Genomic DNA, 27,553 nt, shown 5'->3' on the forward strand with positions numbered 1-27,553 from the left:
TATTGATTTCCTGTCAATAAATGCTTACTTTCTGCTTTAGCATGCTTCCATCGACACTTCTTTAACTCTACTAAGCACTTATTTCCTGTTTAAAGCTAGCTTAGCAGTTAGCTTAGCTATTAGCATGCCTGCTCTCGGTGCGTAACGTGCTCAGCCTCGTCCTCCAGTGACAATGCTGCTTGATAATAGCACTTAAGATGCAAAGAAATACATACACATTTTCCGTAATGGAGATGATTGTTTTCATGTATGGAGACACATAATTGGCTGCTAGCCACTTGTCAGCCGGGGTACTAATAAATTGGCTATTATATACTTTTCTCGAAAATCGTCCGATACCGATCAATCTCACATTCTTGATCAAAGTGCTGGCACTCACAACATTCTTTGGCCCCATGGTGGATTATTTTGCATTGGTACTTAATAAAACAAGTCAACATGTGGATTCTCTGTGAAAAGAAACACATTGTTCTGTGCAATGCTTGGCCGTCTGCTAACTGAGACAAAGAATCATTTTGACACTTTAGTGTTTTTGTGCAACACTTTCCTCACCTGCACGCGACTCTCCTGACTCTTGGCCGCCTTCGCTCCCTCCAGGTGTGCCGAGACTCTCCCTGCTTGTCTCCAGCATGAAGACCGAGTCGTCACTCTGACCCGCAGACTGCCAGAGACAGGAGGACCGCGGCTGCACCGAGACCCTCAAGGCCTCGTTGCCATGGAGAGAGTGTGCGTGCTCGTGGCGCTGTGGGCCGCCGTCGCCCAGCTGGGCTCGCCGGCCACGGGGCTGAGACCCCCGAGAAGGACTGCAGCGGGGCACAAGGGGTCCTCGGGCCTGACGGGACAGGACGCCAACGGGGCGCCGCTCAGGCGCTCCAAGCGAGGGTGGATGTGGAACCAGTTCTTCTTGTTGGAGGAGTACACGGGAACTGACATGCAGTATGTCGGCAAGGTAATACATTCATCATGTCACCTAATCATCTGTTCATGCACTCATCACCTGCATTCCATCCATTAATTTACCTATCCATCACCCTTTCACCATTGGTCCAATTATACATCTGTTCATCCGCCTTTCATTCATGCCTCCATCCAACAGTACCTATTTTCATTCATTTGTGAATCACCTCTTCATCATCCTGCCATTAATGTGTTCATCCATGTATCCATTCATCATCCTTTAATCCATTTTGTCATCCATTCATCACACGCTCCCGCCTATACTTGCATACATTCATGTTCATCCGTTCAACATTTCGTATGTAAACTATATTGTCCAATACGGTCTACAGGTATGATCTTGTCTAACAAAGCTAGTATGTTCGTGCAACGAATGCTTCGTGTGATGCTCAGCTCCTAGTGTAATGCTTTTAGCATGCTAGCCCGGTCAATGACCCATCGACATATAGGCTAATGGGGGAAATATATGCCTGTTAGCCTGTATGTCAATGTGTCATCCAACTGCCAGGGCAAAATATATTTTTCAGGTGTTGCTATTCATCCATCCATCCAAGAACGTTCTTTCATCATCCACTCATGCCTGCCTATCATCCTTCCACACATCTTCCATCCATCCTTATTCCATTCTTCAATCTTCATGTCCAACACTCATTTGTTCACCATGTCACACATCCATCAATTGTCTATTCATGCACTCACCACCTGCTTATTAGTTAATTTGACCTTCATCAGCACATCATTTCATACATTGACATTTCCATCACCCTTTCATCTGTGTGATTCATCCATGCATTCATTTGTCTAATTATACATCAATCAATCAATCTATCAATGTTTACTTATATAGCCCTAAAGCCCTAGATCCCACATCCTCCTTTCATTCATCCCTTCATCCAACAGTACTTATTTTCATTCATTTGCGCGCTAGAAAAGCGCTATATAAATCTAATCCATTATTATTATTATTATTATTTATCAATCACCTCTTCATCATCCTGCCATTAATGTGTTCATCCATTCATGCATTTATCCATTTATCATCCTTTAATCCATTTTGTCAACCATTCATCACACACTCCCGCCTATACTTGCATACATTCATGTTCATCCGTTCACAGGTGTTGCTATTCACCCATCCATCCAAGAACGTTCTTTCATCATCCATTCATGTATTTGTCAACATGACGCATCTGCCTGCCTATCATCCTTCCACACATCTTCCATCCATCCTTATTCCATTCTTCAATCTTCATGTCCAACACCCATTTGTTCACCATGTCACACATCCATCAATTGTCTATACATGCACTCACCACCTGCATATCAGTTAATTTGACCTTCATCAGCACATCATTCCATACATTGACATTGCCATCACCCTTTCATCTGTGTAATTCATCCATTCATTCATTTGTCTAATTATACATCAATCAATCAATCAATGTTTACTTCTATAGCCCTAAATCATGAGTGTCTCAAAGGGCTGCACAAGCCAAAACGACAGATCCCACATCCTCCTTTCATTCATCCCTTCATCCAACAGTACTTATTTTCATTAATTTGAGCGCTAGAAAAGCGCTATATAAATCTAATCCATTATTATTATTATTATTATTATTTATCAATCACCTCTTCATCATCCTGCCATTAATGTGTTCATCCATTCATGCATGTATCCATTCATCATCCTTTAATCCATTTTGTCATCCATTCATCACACGCTCCCACCTATACTTGCATACATTCATGTTCATCCGTTCACAGGTGTTGCTATTCATCCATCCATCCAAGAACTATAATGACAACATTATCGTTCTTTCATCATCCATTCATGCATTTGTCAACATCACACATATGCCTGCCTTTCATCCTTCCACACATCTTCCATCCATCATTATTCCTTTCATCAATCTTCATGTTCACCATGTCACACATCCTATTCATGCACTCGCCACCTGCTTATCAGTTAATCTGACCTTCATCAACACATAATTTCATACATTGACATTTCCATCACCCTTTCATCTGTGTCATTCATCCATTCATCCATTCATCCTCCTTTCATTCATCCCTCCATCCAACAGTCCTTTTTTCATCCATTTGTCAATCACTTCTTCGTCATCCAGTCATCACTGTGTTCATCCATTTATGCATGCATCCATTCATCGTATGTTAATCCATTTGTCATCCATCCATCACACGTCCACTTATCCTTGCATACATTCATGTTCATCCGTTCACTGGTGTTGCCATTCATCTATAATCGTTTCATTATCTTTCTTTCATCATCCATTCATGTCTGTCCATATTCTTAGTCATCCATTGGCATCATCATCCCATCATCCATCCATCTCCCTGCCTATCATCCTTTTATCATTCTTAATGTCCAACACCTATTCATTCACCATGTCACCCATCAATTGTCAATTCATGCACTCATCACAGTCTATCTGACCTTCATCAACACATCCTTTCATACATTAATTTACATATCCAGCACCCTTTCATCTTTCTGCCATTCATTCATTTGAGCCATTATTCATCTATCCAGCTAATGCTATTCATCCCTCCATCCAACAGCACCTGTTTGTATCCATCTGTCAATCCCACCATCCTGTTCATCCTTCGCCATCAGTGTGTGAATGTGTGTGTGAATGGGTGAATGTGGAAATACTGTCAAAGCGCTTTGAGTACCTTGAAGGTAGAAAAGCGCTATACAAGTATAACCCATTTAATCACTTTGTCATCCATCCATCGGTCATACACACACCTATCCTCACATACACTCATGTTCATCCTTTCACTTCTGCCATTTATCCATCATGTCATCCTTACTTTTGTCCACATACATCCATTGTCATCATCCATCATCCTGTCATCCATCTGCCTGCCTATAATCCTTTTACACATCTTTCATTTACATATCATTATCCTCTAACCTGCCATTCATCCATTCATTATATTATACATTTATTCATCCTTCTCATTTATTCTTCCATCCAACTGTACTTATTTCCATTCACCTGCCGATAACTTATTCATCCATCCTGTCAATAATGTGTTCATTCATCTATGCATGTATTCTTTTGCTATAGTCCTTCCTTCATCCATCACACGTCCACCTATTCATGTTCATCCTTTCACTCCTGCTGTCCTTTCTTTTGTCACACATTCATTCATTCATTCATATCTTTGTCCACATTCTTATCGTTGTCCATTGCCATCGTCCATCTGCCTGCCAATCATCATTTAACGCATCTTTCATCCTTCCATCCATCTTTAATCTGTTAATCCTTCATATTTTTTTCATGTCTAACACACATTCATGCATCATCCTTTCACTATCAGTCACATCAGTCTCTTTCATCCTTTTCACATATATTCCATCCTTTTTTATCTGTTCATACTTTCATATGTTTTCATGTCGAACACACCATTCATTCACCATCATATGGCCATCTATCAGTATGTCCATCATCCATTCATCCCCTCACTTCTTTTCCCCACTGATCCATCACCTGTTCATCCAGGCCTTTCATCCATCCACTTATCACCTGTTCACCCTTTCACCAATCTTTCATGTCACATGTTGATGCATCCATCACTCTTGCAGTACATTTAGCTGTCACCTTAAAGCTGAGTGTGCAACTTGTCCTCTCCTCTCCTCTCGGCGCGTCAGAATGGAATTCTCCTCCGGTCAGGCCGGCGGCAGCAAGAAAGGCGTGATTGTGTGTCGGGGCTGAATGGACGCCGCTTTGCATTCCTGCGGCGCTCTCCTGCCCAGGAAGGACTCACTCAAGCAAATGAGCAACATTAAAATATGGTTATGCTTCCATTTATTTCGAACATGTAAACAGATGCAATGAGATGCATCATATAATAATTACATTAGTTCATTTCTCTTTTCATTGTCCCATTTAAAGGCCTACTGAAACCCACTACTACCGACCACGCAGTCTGATAGTTTATATATAAATGATGAAATCTTAACATTGCAACACATGCCAATACGGCTTACTAAAGTGCAATTTTCAATTTCGCGCGAAATATCCTGCTGAAAACGTCTCGGTATGATGACGTCAGCGCGTGACGTCACGGATTGTCGAGGACGTTTTGGGACAGCATGGTGGCCAGCTATTAAGTCGTCTGTTTTCATCGCAAAATTCCACAGTATTCTGGACATCTGTGTTGGTGAATTTTTTTGCAATTTGTTCAATGAACAATGGAGACAGCAAAGAAGAAAGTTATAGGTGGGAAGCGGTGTATTGCGGCAGGTGTTGAGCCGGATAACGCACCCCCGCCGTAGAATGCACCCCTTGACTGTTGTGCCGGATAACACAGCCGGTGTTTCATTGTTTACATTCCCGGAAGATGACAGTCAAGCTTTACCATTGGCCTGTGGAGAACTGGGACAACAGAGACTCTTACCAGGAGGACTTTGAGTTGGATACGCAGACGCGGTACCGTGAGTACGCATGCAGCTGCGGCTTCCAAACATTTGATCGCTTGCCCGTACGTGTGTACCGCTATGTGCATGTCACGTACGTAACTTTGGGGATTTTGGGGAAATATATGTGCTGTATGAACTTTGGGGAGGTGAACGGTACTTTGGGCTGTGGGATTGAGTGTGTTGTGCAGGTGTTTGAGTTGTATTGGCGGGTTATATGGACGGGAGGGGGGAGGTGTTTGTTATGCAGGATTAATTTGTGGCATATTAAATATAAGCCCGATTGTGTTGTGGCTAGTAGAGTATATATATGTCTTGTGTTTATTTACTGTTTTAGTCATTCCCAGCTGAATATCAGGTCCCACCCGCTTCTCACAGCATCTTCCCTATCTGAATCGCTCCCACTGCCCTCTAGTCCTTCACTCTCACTTTACTTTCCTCATCCACGAATCTTTCATCCTCGCTCAAATTAATGGGGAAATTGTCGCTTTCTCGGTCCGAATCGCTCTCGCTGCTGGTGGCCATGATTGTAAACAACGTGCAGATGTGAGGAGCTCCACAACCTGTGACGTCACGCTACTCGTCTGCTACTTCTGGTACAGGCAAGGCTTTTTTTAATCAGAGACCAAAAGTTGCGAACTTTATCGTCGATGTTCTCTACTAAATCCTTTCAGCAAAAATATGGCAATATTGCGAAATGATCAAGTATGACACATAGAATGGACCTGCTATCCCCGTTTAAATAAGAAAATCGCATTTCAGTAGGCCTTTAAAGCACCAGTTCCATTGGCAGCAAGACAGGCCCAGAGCATAATACTACCACCACCATGCTTGACGGTAGGGATTGTGTTCCTGGGATTAAAGGCCTCACCTTTTCTCCTCCAAACATATTGCTGGGTATTGTGGCCAAACAGCTCAATTTGTGTTTCATCTGACCACAGAACTTTCCTCCAGAAAGTCTTACCTTTGTCCAGGTGATTACAAAAATAAAAAATAAATCTTTGTATCACTAATATGGAGGAGTTCAAGTACCTCGGAGTCTTGTTCACGAGTGAGGGAAGAGTGGATCGTGAGATCGACAGGCGGATTGGTGCAGGCGGATTGGTGCGGCGTCTTCAGTAATGCGGACGCTGTATCGATCCGTTGTGGTGAAGAAGGAGCTGAGCCGGAAGGCAAAGCTCTCAATTTACCGGTCAATCTACGTTCCCATCCTCACCTATGGTCATGAGCTTTGGGTTATGACCGAAAGGACAAGATCGCGGGTACAAGCGGCCGAAATGAGTTTCCTCCGCCGGGTGGCGGGGCTCTCCCTTAGAGATAGGGTGAGAAGCTCTGCCATCCGGGGGGAGCTCAAAGTAAAGCCGCTGCTCCTCCACATCGAGAGGAGTCAGATGAGGTGGTTCGGGCATCTGGTCAGGATGCCACCCGAACGCCTCACTAGGGAGGTGTTTAGGGCACGTCCGACCGGTAGGAGGCCACGGGGAAGACTGTTGCGTTTGGACCAGTTGTTCCTCCCAGGGAATTCAAGTCACAAGTCGCTCCCAAGCTCTTTACGACACTTAAAGCTGAGTAGAAAAAACACCAGAGACAGAATAGGTATTTTGTAATATATTTGCAAAACTTTGTAAATACATTGAGACCAGTCCAGCATAGAACATTCAATCGCGCCGCCAAGATGGTCTGCCCCCCCCCCCCCCGAAAAACCCTCTCCCCTCTTAAGTCTCTCTCTCTCCCACCCTCGCAGTCATGTCCCTCCAGCCAAAACACATGCCCATTGTCCTCCGCACCTGGACATAAGGCTAGATAAGAGAAAGGAGTATCTCTCTTTCTTACATTCCTCACTCAAGGTTAAGCACACAGTATTTGCAGACAACCAAAAGACCACAATTGGAAGAAAAACACTAGCTGTTTTGTAATATGATTATGAAATAAAAGAAGTAACACTTAAATTCGGATATATGTAAATATCTGCCTCCGACAAGACCCAGGACACGTTGGGAAGACTATGTCTCCCGGCTGGCCTGGGAACGCCTCGGGGTCCCACAGGAAGAGCTGGACGAAGTGGCTGGGGAGAGGGAAGTCTGGGCTTCCCTGCTTAGGCTGCTGCCCTCGCGACCTGACCTCGGATAAGCGGAAGAAGATGGATGGATGGATGGACTAATATCGATACTTTGGCACCGTGTTGGGAATAAAAAGCAGAAGAGATTGTGCAACAGGTGACTTTGAGCGACACTAAAAGGATTAGACGGGCGGTGATCACCAGCCAAGAAGCAAACAGAACATGGAGAAAACAAACAAAAGTTTCTCTGGAAGACGCCGTCACCCTGGTGACGCCTCTTCACGTGCGCGCTATCTGGCCGCAGTTAACGCGTGCCGATTGTTGACCAGAACACGATTGAATTAGCCGCCAGCGGAGGAGAAGAAGAGCGGAGTGGACAGGAAGTAACACAATGGCAGGTTCTTCCTAACAAGCATGAACCCACACAGTCCACACTTTCATGGCTTGCAAATGAAGCCCGAAGAGAGTTGAAGGCCGCCGGTTGGCTGCCGAGTCCGCCCTGTCCGCCAATCACCTCGTCTTCCTGCAGCCGCTCATTAGCAGGCCGCTCGCATGCAGCCCGCTTCCACGCCGCCTGTCACCCGGGGAATAGTGGGGGGGGAGAGGGTGTTTGTTTATTTCATTATTTGCTGCTCCACCAAAGGGCAGCGCCTGCACGCAACACTTAATGGCCTGAGAGTGTTTGTGCTGCACTATCATATCTCATCAACTATTTACAGCCCCTCATAGGCCCAGCGCTCCTGGGCCTGCAGCGCAGTTTGCCTGTCTGCACGTGGACCCCCCCCACACACACACACACACACCCCACCCACCGCCACCCCCAGGCTACATGAGGGGGGGTCGCAAGCAGATGAACACAGACGTAAGAGGCTGCAGAGCGTCTGCATGACTCAGCAAAGACGTGAATGGCTTCTGACGGCCCACAGCAAACTCTGCTCTCTCTGTGTGTGTGTGTGTGTGTGTGTGTGTGTGTGTGTGTGTGTGTGTGTGTGTGTGTGTGTGTGTGTGTGTGTGTGTGTGTGTGTGTGCCAGCTGCTTATACTGGCAAGGAGCTAGCAATATGCTGCTCTACCTGCTCCATGGCAACACCCAGAGCAGGCATCATCATCATCATCATCATCAGGGCAATAAGCTTGGGGTCGAGGACAAAGGGGGCGGGGCTACAAGCTATTTATGAATAACTCTGCTGCTTCTTGCCTTTTTTTTCTTTTTGACACTTTTATTCCCGGGAAAAGGCGATTATTTTACGGTTTGTTTACTACCGTGTACACAAATGGACTGAGTCTAGATCAGTTATTATGGTACATAAATGCTCGTGCAGGCCTGGGCAATTATTTTGACCCGGGGGCCACATTTAGAGAAAAAAATGTGTCTGAGGGCCGGTATATCTATTTTTAAGAACACTATTACAAAACCTCACAATAATGTCTGATTGAATGCTAAAAACGTGATGACACACCGCCTTAAAAAACATAATGAAATTTTCCATTTTTCTACGAGCAATACAACACTGAATATTGACAACATATGAACGTCACACCCCCTCTCAATCGACATATTTTACAATTAAGCAAAACGCAACAAAAATGCAACAAACACCGCAAAATATGAACAAGAAGGATAAAAAAAAAACCACCAACAATCTGATACATCAATAAGCTTTAGAACTTTGTTGTGAAAAATTTCCTTCCGCGTCTGTCCCTGACACCCGCATTTCAGACTGGCCACTCTGGAAACACTCTGTGGAAACGCTCCCCACCCACACTGCTTGGTGCCTCGTCTGAGCTGCTGTGACTTAGACTACCATAGTAACTAATTAGATTACCATAGTAACTCATTAGATTACCATAGTAACTAGTATATCATGCAAAAGCGCAGATTCCAACCATTGAAATACTTTGTATAGTTCAAGACTTACGGTTATTTGAAAACATCACTGCACATCATAATGAAATCATAAAATCATTAAAAAAAAAAAAGTGTTGGTTTATATTTTGTTGCTTCCATTGACAGTGAAAAATACAAAAAATGACACAAACCTACATTTTGTTCACACCACAGGTCAATTCTCATGTTTTTGCCCATATGAGACTTTTTTTTATTTTTTATTTCAGATCTGTTCATGTCAGTGTGAACAGAGCAATCCCTTTTTTTGTCTCCATTAGAAACAATGCAAACATGAATGATTGGTTCCAGCCCTGACAAAAGTCCACATTTTAGTGAATGTTTGTAAACGATATAAAGTGCTATACAGTACTGTGTATCAAACACATCAACTGTGTCTCTATTAACAAGCTAAAGCAACAACAACATGCAAACACACACAGAAGTCCCTTTGGTGCCCTCACAAACGATCAGAAATCACAAACAATCCCTAACATTAACCACCTAATTGCTACAATATATATTTTTTTAAATCTACCGTATTTTTCGGAGTATAAGTCACATCGGCCTGAAACGCATAATAAAGAAGGAAAAAAACATATATGAGTCGCACTGGAGTATAAGTCGCATTTTTGGGGGAAATGTATTGGATAAAACCCAACACCAAGAATAGACATTTGAAAGGCAATTTAAAATAAATAAAGAATAGTGAACAACAGGCTGAATAAGTGTACGTTATATGAGGCATAAATAACCAACTGAGAACGTGCCTGGTATGTTAACGTAACATATTATGGTAAGAGTCATTCAAATAACTATAACATATAGAACATGCTATACGTTTACCAAACAATCTGTCACTCCTAATCGCTAAATCCCATGAAATCTTATACGTCTAGTCTCTTACGTGAATGAGCTAAATCATATTATTTGATATTTTACGATAATGTGTTAAAAATTTCACACATAAGTCACTCCTGAGTATAAGTCGCACCCCCGGCCAAACTATGAAAAAAAACTGCGACTTATAGTCCGAAAAATACGGTACTGTGTATCAAACACATCAACTGTGTCTCTATTAACAAGCTAAAGCAACAACAACATGCAAACACAGACAGAAGTCCCTTTGGTGCCCTCACAAACGATCAGAAATCACAAAAAAATCCCTAACATTAACCAGCTAATTGCTACAATAATAAAATAAAATAAAATCTACTTAGAGTACACACTTGGCGAAAGAGCAGCTGGGTGGGTGGGAGGGGCCGTGTGTGTGTGCGTGCTCATGATAGAGAACCTCGTCTTCTCCTCCGCTGTGAAATAGGTATGCTTTGGGATCTTTTTCCAGGAAAAAACTTGCGTACCTCCCAAATAAATAGAGGAAGCACGCGGGCTGGACTTTTTAGAACGTAGTTTGGATCTGTAACTAGAATACAGCCCAAAACACGTGTCTCCTCATATGAGCCAAATTGAACTCTGTCTCTGTATGATTCCTTGCTTCTCGTCTGTTTAATAGATGTCTTCAGTGTTTGAACCTGACACTGTGGTCCGAAGACTTCTTCCTCAGTCTCTTGATGAGTAAGCACAAAATGCCTGCCAGCGGGACTTAAAATGAATCGATGCGTTCCCACACAGAGGCTTTATCTAAAAGTTCAAAAAACGAAAAGTTTGTAAATGGAACATTCTACTGTAATTATAACCAACATTTAAAGCCAACGTCCCCAGATGGTTCGTTAATTTTGACAGTTAACTTCTTTTTATGAATGTTAGAATGTTCAAATGGACCGTAAATTCCACACTATAAGCCGATACTTTTCAAAAAAACAAAAACACAAGCAAAGACACTGAAAAGGTGTGTTATCGTTTGTGCTATGTCGCCATCTTTTGGACGAGTTCACTCACTGCAGGTGCTGCAGTGCTTTTTTTTTTTTAAATAGAGCTTTCAACCGGAAGTAGAAGTGTCGTTCTGTCTACCAGCCGCTTGTTTGGATTCTCCATTCATCAATCCAAGCAACATTTGTAAGTTTTACAATGTAACTAAAACATTTCATACTTACAAAACCGTCCCATGTGCATACTTGCCAACCTTGAGACCTCCGAATTCGGGAGATGGGGGGGGGTTTGGTGGTAGCGAGGTGTATATTGTAGCGTCCCGGAAGAGTTAGTGTTGCAAGGGGTTCTGGGTATTTGTTCTGTTGTGTTTATGTTGTGTTTCGGTGCGTATGCTTTCCCGAAATGTGTTTGTCATTCTTGTTTGGTGGCGCATATTTGTAACAGTGTTAAAGTTGTTTATACGGCCACCCTCAGTGTGACCTGTAATACTGTTGATCAAGTATGCCTTGTATGTGTGTAAAAGCCGCATATATCATGTGACTGTTCCGGCACGCTGTTTGTATGGAGGAAAAACGGACGTGACGACCTTTAAGGGACGCCCCCAATATTGTTGTCCGGGTGGACATCGGGAGAAATTCGGGAGAATGGTTGCCCCGGGAGATTTTCGGGAGGGGCACTGAAATTCGGTAGTCTCCCGGGAAAATCGGGAGGGTTGGCAAGTATGCCCATGTGTGATGTCCGTAGGAGTGTTTTCAAGCAAATCTGTACGTGCTATCGTAATGTATTCAAGTTAGCATTATCTAATATGCTAACACGTTTACGAGTGTTTCTGTATTAGTATTATTAACTTACATCGGCATTCATTTTATATTGTTTCAGATTCGTAAATTCACCAAAACGACAGCGTGAAGTTATTGAGTCTGTTTAGCTGATTGATTGATTGATTGAGACTTGTATTAGTAGATTGCACAGTACAGTACATATTCCGTACAATTGACCACTAAATGGTAACACCCGAATAAGCTTTTCAACTTGTTTAAGTCGGGGTCCACGTAAATCAATTCATGGTAGACCTCTGTTTTGTTTGATCAGCCGTTTTACTGCCGTGTTACAGACACCATTTGTATTAAGTATTTAATATAACAATTAAGGTATGTAAAGAAACATTTACAAATTATTTCTGTGTAACGTATATATTTGGGGCTTTTAGTCCTGTGCAGATAACATCTGGAATTATTTTATTTATTTCTAAAGTCTATTGGGTGCGGCTTATACCTTGGTGCGCTCTATAGTCCGGAAAATACGGTACTAAAGAAGTTGCCTGCACATGTACAAGGTTTTACGATGGACTTGAATATTTAAATGTTTTACTTGTTACAGGAAAAGCTGTTGAATGTGATGTCATCACATGAAAACATTAGCGTGACTTCTTCCTGTGGAAAACAAATACAAATGTGCGAGTTCCTTCAAAACGAAGGTGTGTAAATATTAGGGAGCGTGTATAAAAGTGCTGTGTTGCACCTTTAAGGGAGCGTTGTTCTCCGCCTGCTTTCCACATCAACGCACATTAGCTTGTCTATTTCCGTACGAGTGGCGACCATCTGGCTCCTCAAGGCCGCCAGTTCTCCACAGGCCAGGGCACACGGCCTGCCAGGCTAACTGGCTAATTGCCCTGAGCGCCCCCCCCAATCCCCCCTCTGTTCCCACTGCCATCTTCCCAAGGCACATATGGGACGATCGATGCGGCGGTCGCGGACATTTGCTGCACTCCGGGCGGATTAATTTCCCAACAAGGGCGGCACATGGCGAAGTTGTGTGTGTGTGTGTGTGTGTGTGTGTGTGTGTGTGTGTGTGTGTGTGTGTGTGTGTGTGTGTGTGTGTGTGTGTGGTGCAGATGAACGACATGTTGAGTAGGTAGGGGTGTGAATTTTTGGCCACCTAACAATTCGATCCGATTCCCGGGGTGACGATTAGCCATTCAAAGCCATTCTCACAATGGACCGTAGGGAAGAGATTCGTACGGCCCCATTGCTGGGTGGCTCTCATGTGCAATGCAGTCTGCTGAAAATGATGGAAAGTGCCACTCTACATTGCAACTGGCGCTGTGGTCAAAGTTGCCAAATGTCACGAAACACATTTTAAAATATTCAGCACTCGACTGCCATCTGGCGGCTAAAGTATATACAAAATGTGGGGTATGCGCTATATGTGCATACCCCAAATATTGTCACGGTTTGTGTGTCAGGTAAACCGCGACAAATGGGGCCACATGAATCCCCTGCCTACTGTATTATTTGGTATAATAATTATAATGAAACCTTTTCAAAACAAGTTACAGGTTTGTAAAGCTCCTTTTGGTTTAGATGGCAAGATGTGTATATGTGTATATATGTGTAAACTGTATATGTTTGTATACATATATATATATACATGTGTATACATGTATGAATATACATGTATGTATATATACATACATAAATGTATAAATATTGTATATATACACTGTATATACATATATACTGTGTACATGTATACATCCATCCATCTTCTGCTTATCTGTGTAAAATATATATATATATATATATATATATATATATATATATATATATATATATATATATATATATACACGCACATATACATACATATATACTGTGTACATGTATACACTGTGTGTGTATATAATATATATATGTGTGTGTGTGTGTATATATATATATATATATATATATATATAGGATACATACATAATGTATGTATACTGTATATATACACACTTTATATGTATAAACTTTGTACATGTATACACTGATATATGTATACTGTTTATATATACACATACATACATTCATATTCATACATACATATATACTGTGTACATGTATACACTGTGTGTATGTATATATATATATATATATATATATATGTAAAGGATACATACATAATGTATGTATAAATAATGTATATATACACACTTTATATACATGTAAACTTTGTACATGTAGACAGTGTATATATATATATATATATATATATATATAAAGGATACATACATAATGTATGTATAAATACAGTATATATACACACACTTTATATACATATAAACTTTGTACATGTATACACTGAGATATATATATATATATATATATATATATATATATATATATATATATATATATATATATATATATATATAAAATACAATATACAAATATATATATACAATTCAATTTTAATCATTGTGGTTTAGTATGTGTGCACACCTAGTGTTGACTAGTGTTGATTGTTCACTAGTGTTGACTAGTGTTGATTATTGACTAGTGTTGACTAATGTTGATTGTTGACTAGTGTTGCTGACTAGTGTTGATTGTTGACTAGTGTTGTTGACTAGTGTTGATTGTTGACTAGTTTTGACTAGTGTTGATTGTTGACTAGTGTTATTGACTAGTGTTGACTCGTGTTGACTCGTGTTGATTGTTGACTAGTGTTGACTAGTGTTGATTGTTGACTAGTGTTGTTGACTAGTGTTGACTCGTGTTGATTGTTGACTAGTGTTGATTGTTGACTAGTGTTGTTGACTAGTGTTGACTAGTGTTGATTGTTGACTAGTGTTGTTGACTAGTGTTGACTAGTGTTGACTCGTGTTGATTGTTGACTAGTGTTGATTGTTGACTAGTGTTGTTGACTAGTGTTGATTGTTGACTAGTGTTGCTGACTAGTGTTGATTGTTGACTAGTGTTGACTAGTGTTGATTGTTGACTAGTGTTGTTGACTAGTGCTGACTCGTGTTGATTGTTGACTAGTGTTGACTAGTGTTGATTGTTGACTAGTGTTGTTGACTAGTGTTGACTAGTGTTGATTGTTGACTAGTGTTGATTGTTGACTAGTGTTGTTGACTAGTGTTGACTCGTGTTGATTGTTGTCTAGTGTTGACTAGTGTTGATTGTTGACTAGTGTTGACTAGTGTTGATTGTTGACTAGTGTTGACTAGTATTGACTCGTGTTGATTGTTGACTAGTGTTGACTAGTGTTGATTGTTGACTAGTGTTGTTGACTAGTGTTGATTGTTAACTAGTGTTGTTGACTAGTGTTGACTGGTGTTGACTAGTGTTGATTGTTAACTAGTGTTGTTGACTAGTGTTGACTAGTGTTGAGAATGACTTAAATATGATGACTCAGCACATAGCGATAGCGAAGGAATCCTTCCTAAAAGGTGATGAGTGTTGTGGAAGATCACGGATCAAAGCAGCTTTTGCAGTCACGTCTTTCCTTTTTTCCCCCCCAATGAATGACCGCAGCCAAGGTGCAAAAGTTAACGGCAGGCGTATGATGGGATGTCGTGGGGGGTCAGCTATCGACGCACATGTGGTTAACATCTCACCACCCCACTGTGACGCTTTAATTGTGTTTTCCATATCAATTGATGGCACATTGTGATGCACGTCAGTATTGACTTCCTCCCTCATGGAGCTACGTCCCCAGCATGGATCTTACATGCTCCTGTCCAATAGAGGATCTTTGGAGCAGGTTAATCACATGCTCCCTCTCCTCGCAGCTCCACTCCGACTCCGACCGCGGGGACGACAGCGTGCGCTACGTGCTGACGGGCGACGGCGCCGGCTCGATTTTCAAGATCGACGAGAAGTCGGGTGACATCCACGCCACCAAGCGCCTGGACCGCGAGGACAAGGCCTACTACGTGCTGCGCGCCAAGGCCGTCAACCGCTTCACCAACGTGGCGCTGGAGGGCGAGTCGGAGTTCATCATCAAGATCCACGACATCAACGACAACGAGCCGCGCTTCACCAAGGACCCTTACCTGGCCAGGGTGCCCGAGATGGCCGACATCGGTAAGTGCAACACCTGAGACTTACCTTACTTTGGCATGTGACTTAAAGTTAAAGTTAAAGTGCCAATGATTGTCACACACACACTAGGTGTGGCGAAATTATTCTCTGCATTTGACCCATCACCCTTGATCACCCCCTGGGAGGTGAGGGGAGCAGTGAGCAGCAGTGGTGGCCGCGCCCGGGAATCATTTTTGGTCATTTAACCCCCAATTCCAACCCTTGATGCTGAGTGCCAAGCAGGGAGGTAATGGGTCCCATTTTTCACGTCCGGCCATAGACTCGGCACCAAGCCAAACACTTGGCAGGGAAACAAACACTCAGCTCTATTAATGTCACAGTTTTCCATGCCACAAAGAAAACACTCAAACACAGTAAAGCACCACTTTTCAAAATCCATTGGCTTTCTATTGATTGCCACTAGTCAAATTTGGTGGAAAAAAAATTGCTAATGCTAATTAGTGGCAATCAATAGCAGAGCCAATGGATTAGCAATTTTACATGGAGATTTTAGCATCTTCAAATTTGCTATTGATTGCCACTAATTAGCATCAGCAATTTTACATGGCGATTTTAACACCTTAAAATTTGGTGAAAAAAAATTAAAAATGGCCAATGCTCATTAGTGGCAATCAATAGCAAATTTGAAGGTGTTAAAATCGCCATGTAAAATTGCTGATGCTAATTAGTGGCAATCAATAGCAAAGCCAATAGATTACATGGCGATTTTAACACCTTCAAATTTGCTATTGATTGCCATTAATTAGCATTAGCAATTTTACATGGCGATTTTAACACCTTCAAATTTGCTATTTATTGCCACTAATTAGCATCAGCAATTTTTTTTTCCACCAAATTTGAAGGTGTTAAAATCGCCATGTAAAATTGCTAATGCTAATTAGTGGCAATCAATAGCAAAGCCAAAGGATTAGCAATTTTACATATTGATTTAAACACCTTCAAATTTGTTATTGATTGCCACTAATTAGCATCAGCAATTTCTTTTTTTTTCACCAAATTTGAAGGTGTTAAAATTGCCTTAGAATATTGCTAATGCTAATTAGTGGCAATCATAAGCAAAACCAATGGATTAGCAATTTTACATGGCGATTTTAACACCTTCAAATTTGCTATTGATTGCCACTAATTAGCATCAGCAATTTTTTTTTGTTTCACCAAATTTGAAGGTGTTAAAATCGCCATGGAATATTGCTAATGCTAATTAGTGGCAATCAATAGCAAAGCCAATGGATTAGCAATTTTACACGGTGATTTTAACACCTTCAAATTTGCTATTGATTGCCACTAATTAGCTAGCATCAGCAATATTACATGGCGATTTTAACACCTTCAAATTTGGTGAAAAAAAATAAGAAATTGCTAATGCTAATTAGTGGCAATCAATAGCAAAGCCAATGGATTAGCAATTTTACATGGTGATTTTAACACCTTCAAATTTGCTATTGATTGCCATTAATTAGCATCAGCAATTTTACATGGCGATTTTAACACCTTCAAATTTGGTGAAAAAAAATTAAAAATTGCTGATGCTAATTAGTGGCAATCAATAGCAAAGCCAATGCATTAGCAATTTTACATGGCGATTTCAACACCTTCAAATTTGCTATTGATTGCCACTAATTAGCATCAGCAATTTTACATGGCGATTTCAACACCTTTAAGTTTGCTATTGATTACCACTAATTAGCATCAGCAATTTTTTTTTTTCACCAAATCTGAAGGTGTTAAAATTGCCATGTAAAATTGCTAATGCTAATTAGTGGCAATTAATAGCAAAGCCAAAGGATTAGCAATTTTACATATCGATTTAAACACCTTCAAATTTGCTATTGATTGCCACTAATTAGCATCAGCAATTTCTTTTTTTTTCACCAAATTTGAAGGTGTTAAAATTGCCTTAGAATATTGCTAATGCTAATTAGTGGCAATCATAAGCAAAACCAATGGATTAGCAATTTTACATGGCGATTTTAACACCTTCAAATTTGCTATTGATTGCCACTAATTAGCATCAGCAATTTTTTTTTGTTTCACCAAATTTGAAGGTGTTAAAATCGCCATGGAATATTGCTAATGCTAATTAGTGGCAATCAATAGCAAAGCCAATGGATTAGCAATTTTACACGGTGATTTTAACACCTTCAAATTTGCTATTGATTGCCACTAATTAGCTAGCATCAGCAATATTACATGGCGATTTTAACACCTTCAAATTTGGTGAAAAAAAATAAGAAATTGCTAATGCTAATTAGTGGCAATCAATAGCAAAGCCAATGGATTAGCAATTTTACATGGTGATTTTAACACCTTCAAATTTGCTATTGATTGCCATTAATTAGCATCAGCAATTTTACATGGCGATTTTAACACCTTCAAATTTGGTGAAAAAAAATTAAAAATTGCTGATGCTAATTAGTGGCAATCAATAGCAAAGCCAATGCATTAGCAATTTTACATGGCGATTTCAACACCTTCAAATTTGCTATTGATTGCCACTAATTAGCATCAGCAATTTTACATGGCGATTTCAACACCTTTAAGTTTGCTATTGATTACCACTAATTAGCATCAGCAATTTTTTTTTTTCACCAAATCTGAAGGTGTTAAAATTGCCATGTAAAATTGCTAATGCTAATTAGTGGCAATTAATAGCAAAGCCAAAGGATTAGCAATTTTACATATCGATTTAAACACCTTCAAATTTGCTATTGATTGCCACTAATTAGCATCAGCAATTTCTTTTTTTTTCACCAAATTTGAAGGTGTTAAAATTGCCTTAGAATATTGCTAATGCTAATTAGTGGCAATCATAAGCAAAACCAATGGATTAGCAATTTTACATGGCGATTTTAACACCTTCAAATTTGCTATTGATTGCCACTAATTAGCATCAGCAATTTTTTTTTGTTTCACCAAATTTGAAGGTGTTAAAATCGCCATGGAATATTGCTAATGCTAATTAGTGGCAATCAATAGCAAAGCCAATGGATTAGCAATTTTACACGGTGATTTTAACACCTTCAAATTTGCTATTGATTGCCACTAATTAGCTAGCATCAGCAATATTACATGGCGATTTTAACACCTTCAAATTTGGTGAAAAAAAATAAGAAATTGCTAATGCTAATTAGTGGCAATCAATAGCAAAGCCAATGGATTAGCAATTTTACATGGTGATTTTAACACCTTCAAATTTGCTATTGATTGCCATTAATTAGCATCAGCAATTTTACATGGCGATTTTAACACCTTCAAATTTGGTGAAAAAAAATTAAAAATTGCTGATGCTAATTAGTGGCAATCAATAGCAAAGCCAATGCATTAGCAATTTTACATGGCGATTTCAACACCTTCAAATTTGCTATTGATTGCCACTAATTAGCATCAGCAATTTTACATGGCGATTTCAACACCTTTAAGTTTGCTATTGATTACCACTAATTAGCATCAGCAATTTTTTTTTTTCACCAAATCTGAAGGTGTTAAAATTGCCATGTAAAATTGCTAATGCTAATTAGTGGCAATTAATAGCAAAGCCAAAGGATTAGCAATTTTACATATCGATTTAAACACCTTCAAATTTGCTATTGATTGCCACTAATTAGCATCAGCAATTTCTTTTTTTTTCACCAAATTTGAAGGTGTTAAAATTGCCTTAGAATATTGCTAATGCTAATTAGTGGCAATCATAAGCAAAACCAATGGATTAGCAATTTTACATGGTGATTTTAACACCTTCAAATTTGCTATTGATTGCCACTAATTAGCATCAGCAATTTTTTTTTGTTTCACCAAATTTGAAGGTGTTAAAATCGCCATGGAATATTGCTAATGCTAATTAGTGGCAATCAATAGCAAAGCCAATGGATTAGCAATTTTACACGGTGATTTTAACACCTTCAAATTTGCTATTGATTGCCACTAATTAGCTAGCATCAGCAATATTACATGGCGATTTTAACACCTTCAAATTTGGTGAAAAAAAATAAAAAATTGCTAATGCTAATTAGTGGCAATCAATAGCAAAGCCAATGGATTAGCAATTTTACATGGCGATTTTAACACCTTCATATTTGCTATTGATTGCCATTAATTAGCATCAGCAATTTTACATGGCGATTTTAACACCTTCAAATTTGGTGAAAAAAAATTAAAAATTGCTGATGCTAATTAGTGGCAATCAATAGCAAAGCCAATGCATTAGCAATTTTACATGGCGATTTCAACACCTTCAAATTTGCTATTGATTGCCACTAATTAGCATTAGCAATTTTACATGGCGATTTCAACACCTTTAAGTTTGCTATTGATTACCACTAATTAGCATCAGCAATTTTTTTTTTCCACCAAATTTGAAGGTGTTAAAATTGCCATGTAAAATTGCTAATGCTAATTAGTGGCAATCAATAGCAAAGCCAATGGATTAGCAATTTTACATGGCGATTTTAACACCTTCAAATTTGCTATTGATTGCCACTAATTAGCATTAGCAATTTTGCATGGCGATTTTAACACCTTCAAATTTGCTATTGATTGCCACTAATTAGCATCAGCAATTTATTTATTTTTTTACCAAATTTGAAGGTGTTAAAATCGCCATGTAAAATTGCTGATGCTAATTAGTGGCAATCATTAGCAAAGCCAATGGATAATAGCAGCAAGCTGGCGCATTGTGAAAAGTGGAGCTTTTCAAACACAGTAAAGCTCCAATAAAATAATAACTAAGTTGCTTGTTAAAATCAAACCGCTGGTGTGTAATAAGTACAATATTTACAGTATCAACACTTTGTAGGGTGCAACAAAAACCAAGATTCTTTTTAATGTCATTGACTACTTCTAGACTAGGCAACACAGCGTAGTCTCTACACTACTGCAGGTAACGTCTTGGAATTGCAAGAGCGTGCAGAGTCCACTCTAGAGTGGGTCTGAATTCAGGTTGCCTCATCCCCTCACTTGAGGGAAGAATGCGTGGCTGTGAAGACCTGATAAGTCAGAAAGAGATGATATAGTATTATCTGCTCACCCGGTGATGGTTGGAGCAAACTGCAGCAAGTCCCGGATAACTTCAACAACCTTAATTCTTCAGTCACACGCAGGGTTCTCACAGGAATGAGGCATACATAATAGTACCTGCAAGTGAAGGAACAGCAGAGTTATTATTACTGTTACGTATGTGTTGTTTATTATTTTTTGTCAACACATGAACACACAAAAGTACCAACAATTTGATTCCCAGGAATGACTATTTTAATGTGTTTTGTCCGTATAAATATTTCCTTCTCTCAGCAAGTAATGAAGTAACTTGTAACTCTGAGTACATACTTTAAGTAGGGCCAAAGTCACGTGACCCAGGTGTAACAACAGGCGAGGTGTGATGTCACCGCTGCAGCTACGTTCTGTGGAACGAAAAAGAAGGAAAAAAAGCGAGTTAGCACATTAGCATCTATCCATTTTCTCGTTAGCACGTTGCGTCACGCTTAAATATTTCCCCTCACTTGATTTGGCTGCGTGTGTAATGAGGCAACACTCCGCACAGCCGGGCGCCACATTGGCCTCGCCACCAAACACAAAGGATCATACTTTTTTTGTTGTTTTTGGCCTCCTGATGACAAGCCTGAGCCTGTAAGAGTTGGCACGTACCAGTCAGCGTCGTCATTTAGTACGTAAACATTAGCATGTAACAATTAGCACGCAACAGTTAGCATGAACAACCAGCGATATTATTTAGCACGTAAAATATTGTTACAATTAGCAATATTATTTAGCATGTAACAATTAACATGTTACAATTGGCACGTAATAATTATTGTCAACAGTTAGCATCAACATTTAGCACGTAAAAATGAGCATGCAACAATTAGCTCGCAACAATTAGCATCAGCATTTAGCCCGTGACCATTAGCACGTAACAATTATTACGTAACATTCAGTACAAAACAATTGCCATGTAACATTTGGCACATAACAATTAGCATTTAACAATTGGCATGTAACAATTATTATCAACAATTAGCATCAACATTTAGCACAAAACAATTGGCATGTAAGAACTAGCATGCAACAATTACCATGTAACATTTAGTATGTAAACATTAGCATTTAACAATTGGCATTGTTAAATGCTATTATCAACAATTAGCATCAACATTTAGCACGCAGCAATTAACAATTGGCATGTACCAATTATTATCAATAATTTGCATCAACATAGCACGTAGCAATTAGCATCCAACAATTGTCATGTAACAATTATTATCAACAATTAGCATCAACATTTAGTACGTAGCAATTAGCATTTAACAATTGGCATGTAACAATTATTATCAACAATTACCATCAACATTTAGCACAAAACAATTGCCATGTAACAATGACCATGCAACAATTGGCATGTAACAATTATTATCAACAATTATTATCAACATTTAGCACGTACCAATTAGCATTTAACAATTATCATCAACAATTAGCATCAACATTTAGCACGTAGCAATTAGCATTTAACAATGGGCATGTAACAATTATTATCAACAATTAGCATCAACATTCAGCACAAAACAATTGCCATGTAACAACGAGCACGCAACAATTACCATGTAACATTTGGCACGTAACAATTGGCGTTTAACAATTATTATCAACAATTAGCATCAACATTTAGCACGCAGAAATTAGCATTTAACAATTGGCATGTAACAATTATCAACAATTAGTATCAACATTTAGCACGTAGCAATTAGCATTTAACAATTGGCATGTAACAATTATTATCAACAATTAGCATCAACATTTAGCATGTAACAATTAGCATTCAACAATTGGCATGTAACAATTATTATCAACAATTAGCATCGACATTTAGCACAAAACAATTGCCATGTAACAGCTAGCATGCAACAATAACATGTAACATTTAGCACGTAACAATTTGCATTCAACAGTTGGCATGTAACAATTATTATCAACAATTAACATCAACATTTAGCACAAAACAATTGCCATGTAACAACGAGCATGCAACAATTACCATGTAACATTTGGCACGCAACAATTTGCCAATTGGCATGTAACAATCATTATCAACAATTAGCATCAACAATTAGCATCAACGTTCAGAACACAATAATTAGCATGTAACATTGAGCACTTAGCAATTAGCATCAACATTCAGAACACAATAATTAGCATGTAACATTTAGCACATAGCAATTAGCATCAACATTCTAAACACAGTAATTAGCATGTAACATTTAGCACGTAGCAATTAGCATCGACTTTCAGAACACAATAATTAGCATGTAAAATTTAGCACGCAGCAACTAGCATCAACGTTCAGAACACAATAATTAGCATGTAACATGTAGCACGTAGCAATTAGCATCAACGTTCAGAACACAATAATTAGCATGTAACATTTAGCACGTAGCAATTAGCGTCAATTTTCAGAACACAATGATTAGCATGTAACATTTAGCACTTAGCAATTAGCATCAACATTCAAAACACAATAATTAGCATGTAACATTTAGCACGTAGCAATTAGCATCGACTTTCAGAACACAATAATTAGCATGTAAAATTTAGCACGCAGCAATTAGCATCAACTTTCAGAACACAATAATTAGCATGTAACATTTAGCACGTAGCAATTAGCATCAACATTCAAAACACAATAATTAGCATGTAACATTTAGCACGTAGCAATTAGCGTCAATTTTCAGAACACAATGATTAGCATGTAACATTTAGCACGTAGCAATTAGCATCAACATTCAAAACACACTAATTAGCTTGTAACATTTAACACGTAGCAATTAGCATCAACTTTCAGAACACAATAATTAGCATGTAACATTTAGCACGTAGCAATTAGCATCAACATTCAGAACACAATAATTAGCATGTAACATTTAGCATGTAGCAATTAGCATCAACATTCAAAACACAATAATTAGCATGTAACAATTAGCACGTAGCAGCTAGGAAGGATACAATTGGACATAATTTAAAGAGGCTCCCTCTCTGCAGGTACGTCGGTCATCCAGGTGACGGCCTTAGACGCAGACGACGCCACCTACGGGAACAGCGCCAAGGTGGTCTACAGCATCCTGGAGGGCCAGCCCTACTTCTCTGTGGACCCAGAAACTGGTCAGTGTTCCGTTTCTTCTCCAACGCTTCACAGGAAAACTACATTTCCCATTGGATAGATCCGAAATGGCGCCAGCTGGCTTGGCGAGGCTAAATGGGGGAGGGTATTTGGATCAGACATGTTGGCAAAACGACGGGACCCAAAATGTAGTTTGAATGATTAATGTGAGCTCTGGATGACATCCTGATGAAACAACAAAAAGGGGAAGGAGCATAAAAAAGTCCATTTGCGGATTAGTGAGAGGATTATCACTAATATGTTTTAGCACATGTGACATGACTTCATATGAGCAGGATTAGTTCTTACAGCTCACTAACATCATCATTTCATCTTTAATTACTTTTTAATTTGACTTTTTTTTTTTTTTTTTATAAAATATGACCCCAAAAGGGACAAGCGGTAGAACATGGATGGATGGATTTTTCCTTGACACACACACTCTCCAAAATATAAAAAATATTTTCTCAAACTATTCTGTTTTTCTTGAAAAAAAAACCTTAGAACGTACTTTTTCTCAAAATAATTGTACTTTTCTCCCTCAAAAATCACATTATTTAAATTATATTATTCAACTTTATTTGAGTAAAAATCACATTATTTGAATTCAATTCAATTTTATTTGGGTAAAAATCAAATTATTTTTAAAATGAAATTATTCAACTTTATTTTAGTAAAACTCACATTATTTAAATTAAATGATTCAACTTTAATTGAGTAAAAATCACATTTAAATTGAATTCAACTTTATTTGAGTAAAATTCATATTAAATCAAATTATTCAACTTTATTTAAGTACAAATCACATTATTTAAATTAAATTATTCAACTTTATTTGAGTAAAAATCACATTATTTAAATTAAATTAAACTTTATTTGAGTAAAATTCACATTATTTAAATGAAATTATTCAATTTTATTTTAGAAAAAATCAAATTTTTTAAATGAAATTTAAATTTGAGTAAAATTCACATCATTTAATTTGAGTAAAATTCATATTAAATCAAATTATTCAACTTTAAGTACAAATCACACTATTTAAATTAAATTATTCAACTTTATTTGAGTAAAATTCACTTTATTTAAATGACATTTTTAAACTTTATTTGAGTAAAAATCACATTATTTAAATGAAATTGAACTTTATTTGAGTAAAATTCACATTTAAATGAAATTATTCAACTTAATTTTAGTAAAAATCGCAGTATTTAAATTAAATTAAACTTTATTTGAGTAAAATTCACATTTAAATTAAATTATTTAACTTTATTTGAGTAAAAATTTATTTTTTTTAAATTAAATTTAAATTTGAGTAAAATTCACATCATTTAATTAAATTCAACTTTATTTGAGTAAAATGTATATTAAATCAAATTATTCAACTTTATTTAAGTAAAATTCACATTATTTAAATTAAATTATTCAACTTTATTTTAGCAAAATTCACATCATTTAAATTAAATTATTCAACTTTATTTTAGTAAAAATCACATTATTTAAATTAAATTCAACTTTATTTGAGTAAAATTCATATTAAATCAAATTATTAAACTAAGTAAAATTCACATTATTTAAATTAAATTATTCAACTTTATTTTAGTAAAATTCGCATTATTTAAATTAAATTATTCAACTTTATTTGAGTAAAAATCACATTATTTAAATTAAATTCAACTTTATTTGAGTAAAATTCACATTTAAATTAAATTATTCAACTTTATTTTAGTAAAAATCAAATTTTTTAAATTAAATTCAAATTTATTTGACTAAAATTCACATTATTTAAATTAAATTATTCAACTTTATTTTAGTAAAATTATGTTTTGTTCTTCTTCTTTCACATTTCTAAATAAGTATATATTTTTATTGTTTAGTGCTGAATCTGTTTTCTTTAATTAGCATCCTTGCTATAATCTGTCATAATTAAAGTACACAATAGTGATGAGCGGATCGATACCTTTACGCTCTAATATCGATTCTCAAATCAAAACATGGATACGTGATTTATTTGAGATCATGTGTACCATTAACAGGAAGTCGGTGTAATTTAACCAAAACATTGAGATGGTGTCGAAATGAAACGCGGTTGATAGGAACTACTTTTTCTACGCCTGATTAAGTACTTCTAGAAAATGACGGGCAGTTAAAACGAGTCAGTCGGTATAATAAGTGTATGTATACGTTTATTCTAGACTATTACATACAGAGTTGATTACAAATCAAACAACACATTCAGTGCAAAATAATGCCATTATTTGTTGATTATAAATCAAATAACACATTCAGTGCAAAATAATGCCATTATTCATTAGTTATAAATGAAATAAGACATTCAGTGCAAAATAATGCCACTATCTGTTGATTATAAATCAAATAAGACATTCAGTGCAAAATAACGCCATTATTCGTTTCGCCCTGTGATTTTATATCATTTGACGATGATTCCCTAAAGCAGCAACACTTGAAATACGTACTTTTTACATTTTAATAGACTCATTAGGTATATTATTACCAAGTATCGCCGATAGCAGCCTGAATTGTACTCCGTATCGGAAAGAAAATCAGTGGTATCGCACATCCCGTGTGTTAATATGTCTTGTCTATTTGTATTAAACAAACAAACCGCACACGTTAAATGACACATTTCTCTTTCACACGGCGGTTAAAACAAACATAGAATACAAAAGAACGTTACACTTTATTATTACACTTTATTCTAGTAAGTTTACAACTTTTTCCCTTGAAATTGTATGAAGTTTGACTTCAAAATATACACATTTTTCTAAAACATATATATATATATATATATATATATATATATATATATATATATATATATTTATATATATATATATATATATATATATATTTTTAATTTTTTTAAAATATGACTCTCTTCCCTAAAATAAGATATTTAAATATTAGGAATATCACACGTATGCAAAGTATATTAACAAATATTACTTTTTATTTCTGGAATTATACTATTATTCTGGAAAAAAATACAATAATATTAATGATGTATTTTATTTCTAACACACTTTTATTTTTAACACAAGTGTGACAGAGTGGAGAGGAGAAGGGCCAAAGACAATTCAAATGTGATTAAAAACTAATAGTAAAAGGTTTTATGATCAATAAAAGTTAAAAGGAGAACATACAGAGACTTTTTAGTCCCATTAATAAAAAAAAAAAAAAAAAAGATTGGTTTTATATTACTACAATATATTACTTGTTTCTCCACTCCTCATTTTTTAAATAATTAAACATCTATTATTTCTATTCTATTCTAATATTTAAACTTTTTTTTTTAATTGTCTGGCTTTTTGTTTGTTTTTAAACAAAAAACATTTACTACATGA

General features: G+C 37.5%; 1 protein-coding gene across 3 annotated transcripts in view; it reads left to right on the forward strand.

Moving 5' to 3' along the window:
- The window catches only part of LOC133609487 (cadherin-6-like), a 156,828-nt gene that overhangs the window by 103,974 nt on the left and 25,301 nt on the right, over positions 1-27,553 (forward strand). For all 3 annotated transcript variants that reach the window (XM_061965102.1, XM_061965100.1, XM_061965101.1), the window contains 3 exons: positions 598-949; positions 15,733-16,027; positions 24,074-24,193. In XM_061965102.1, the coding sequence (XP_061821086.1) occupies positions 716-949; positions 15,733-16,027; positions 24,074-24,193 (649 nt within the window). In that variant the 5' untranslated portion in view covers positions 598-715. The remainder of the gene's footprint in view (positions 1-597; positions 950-15,732; positions 16,028-24,073; positions 24,194-27,553) is intronic.

Source organism: Nerophis lumbriciformis, linkage group LG07 (genome assembly GCF_033978685.3).
Source record: "Nerophis lumbriciformis linkage group LG07, RoL_Nlum_v2.1, whole genome shotgun sequence".
Lineage (NCBI taxonomy): Eukaryota > Metazoa > Chordata > Actinopteri > Syngnathiformes > Syngnathidae > Nerophis > Nerophis lumbriciformis.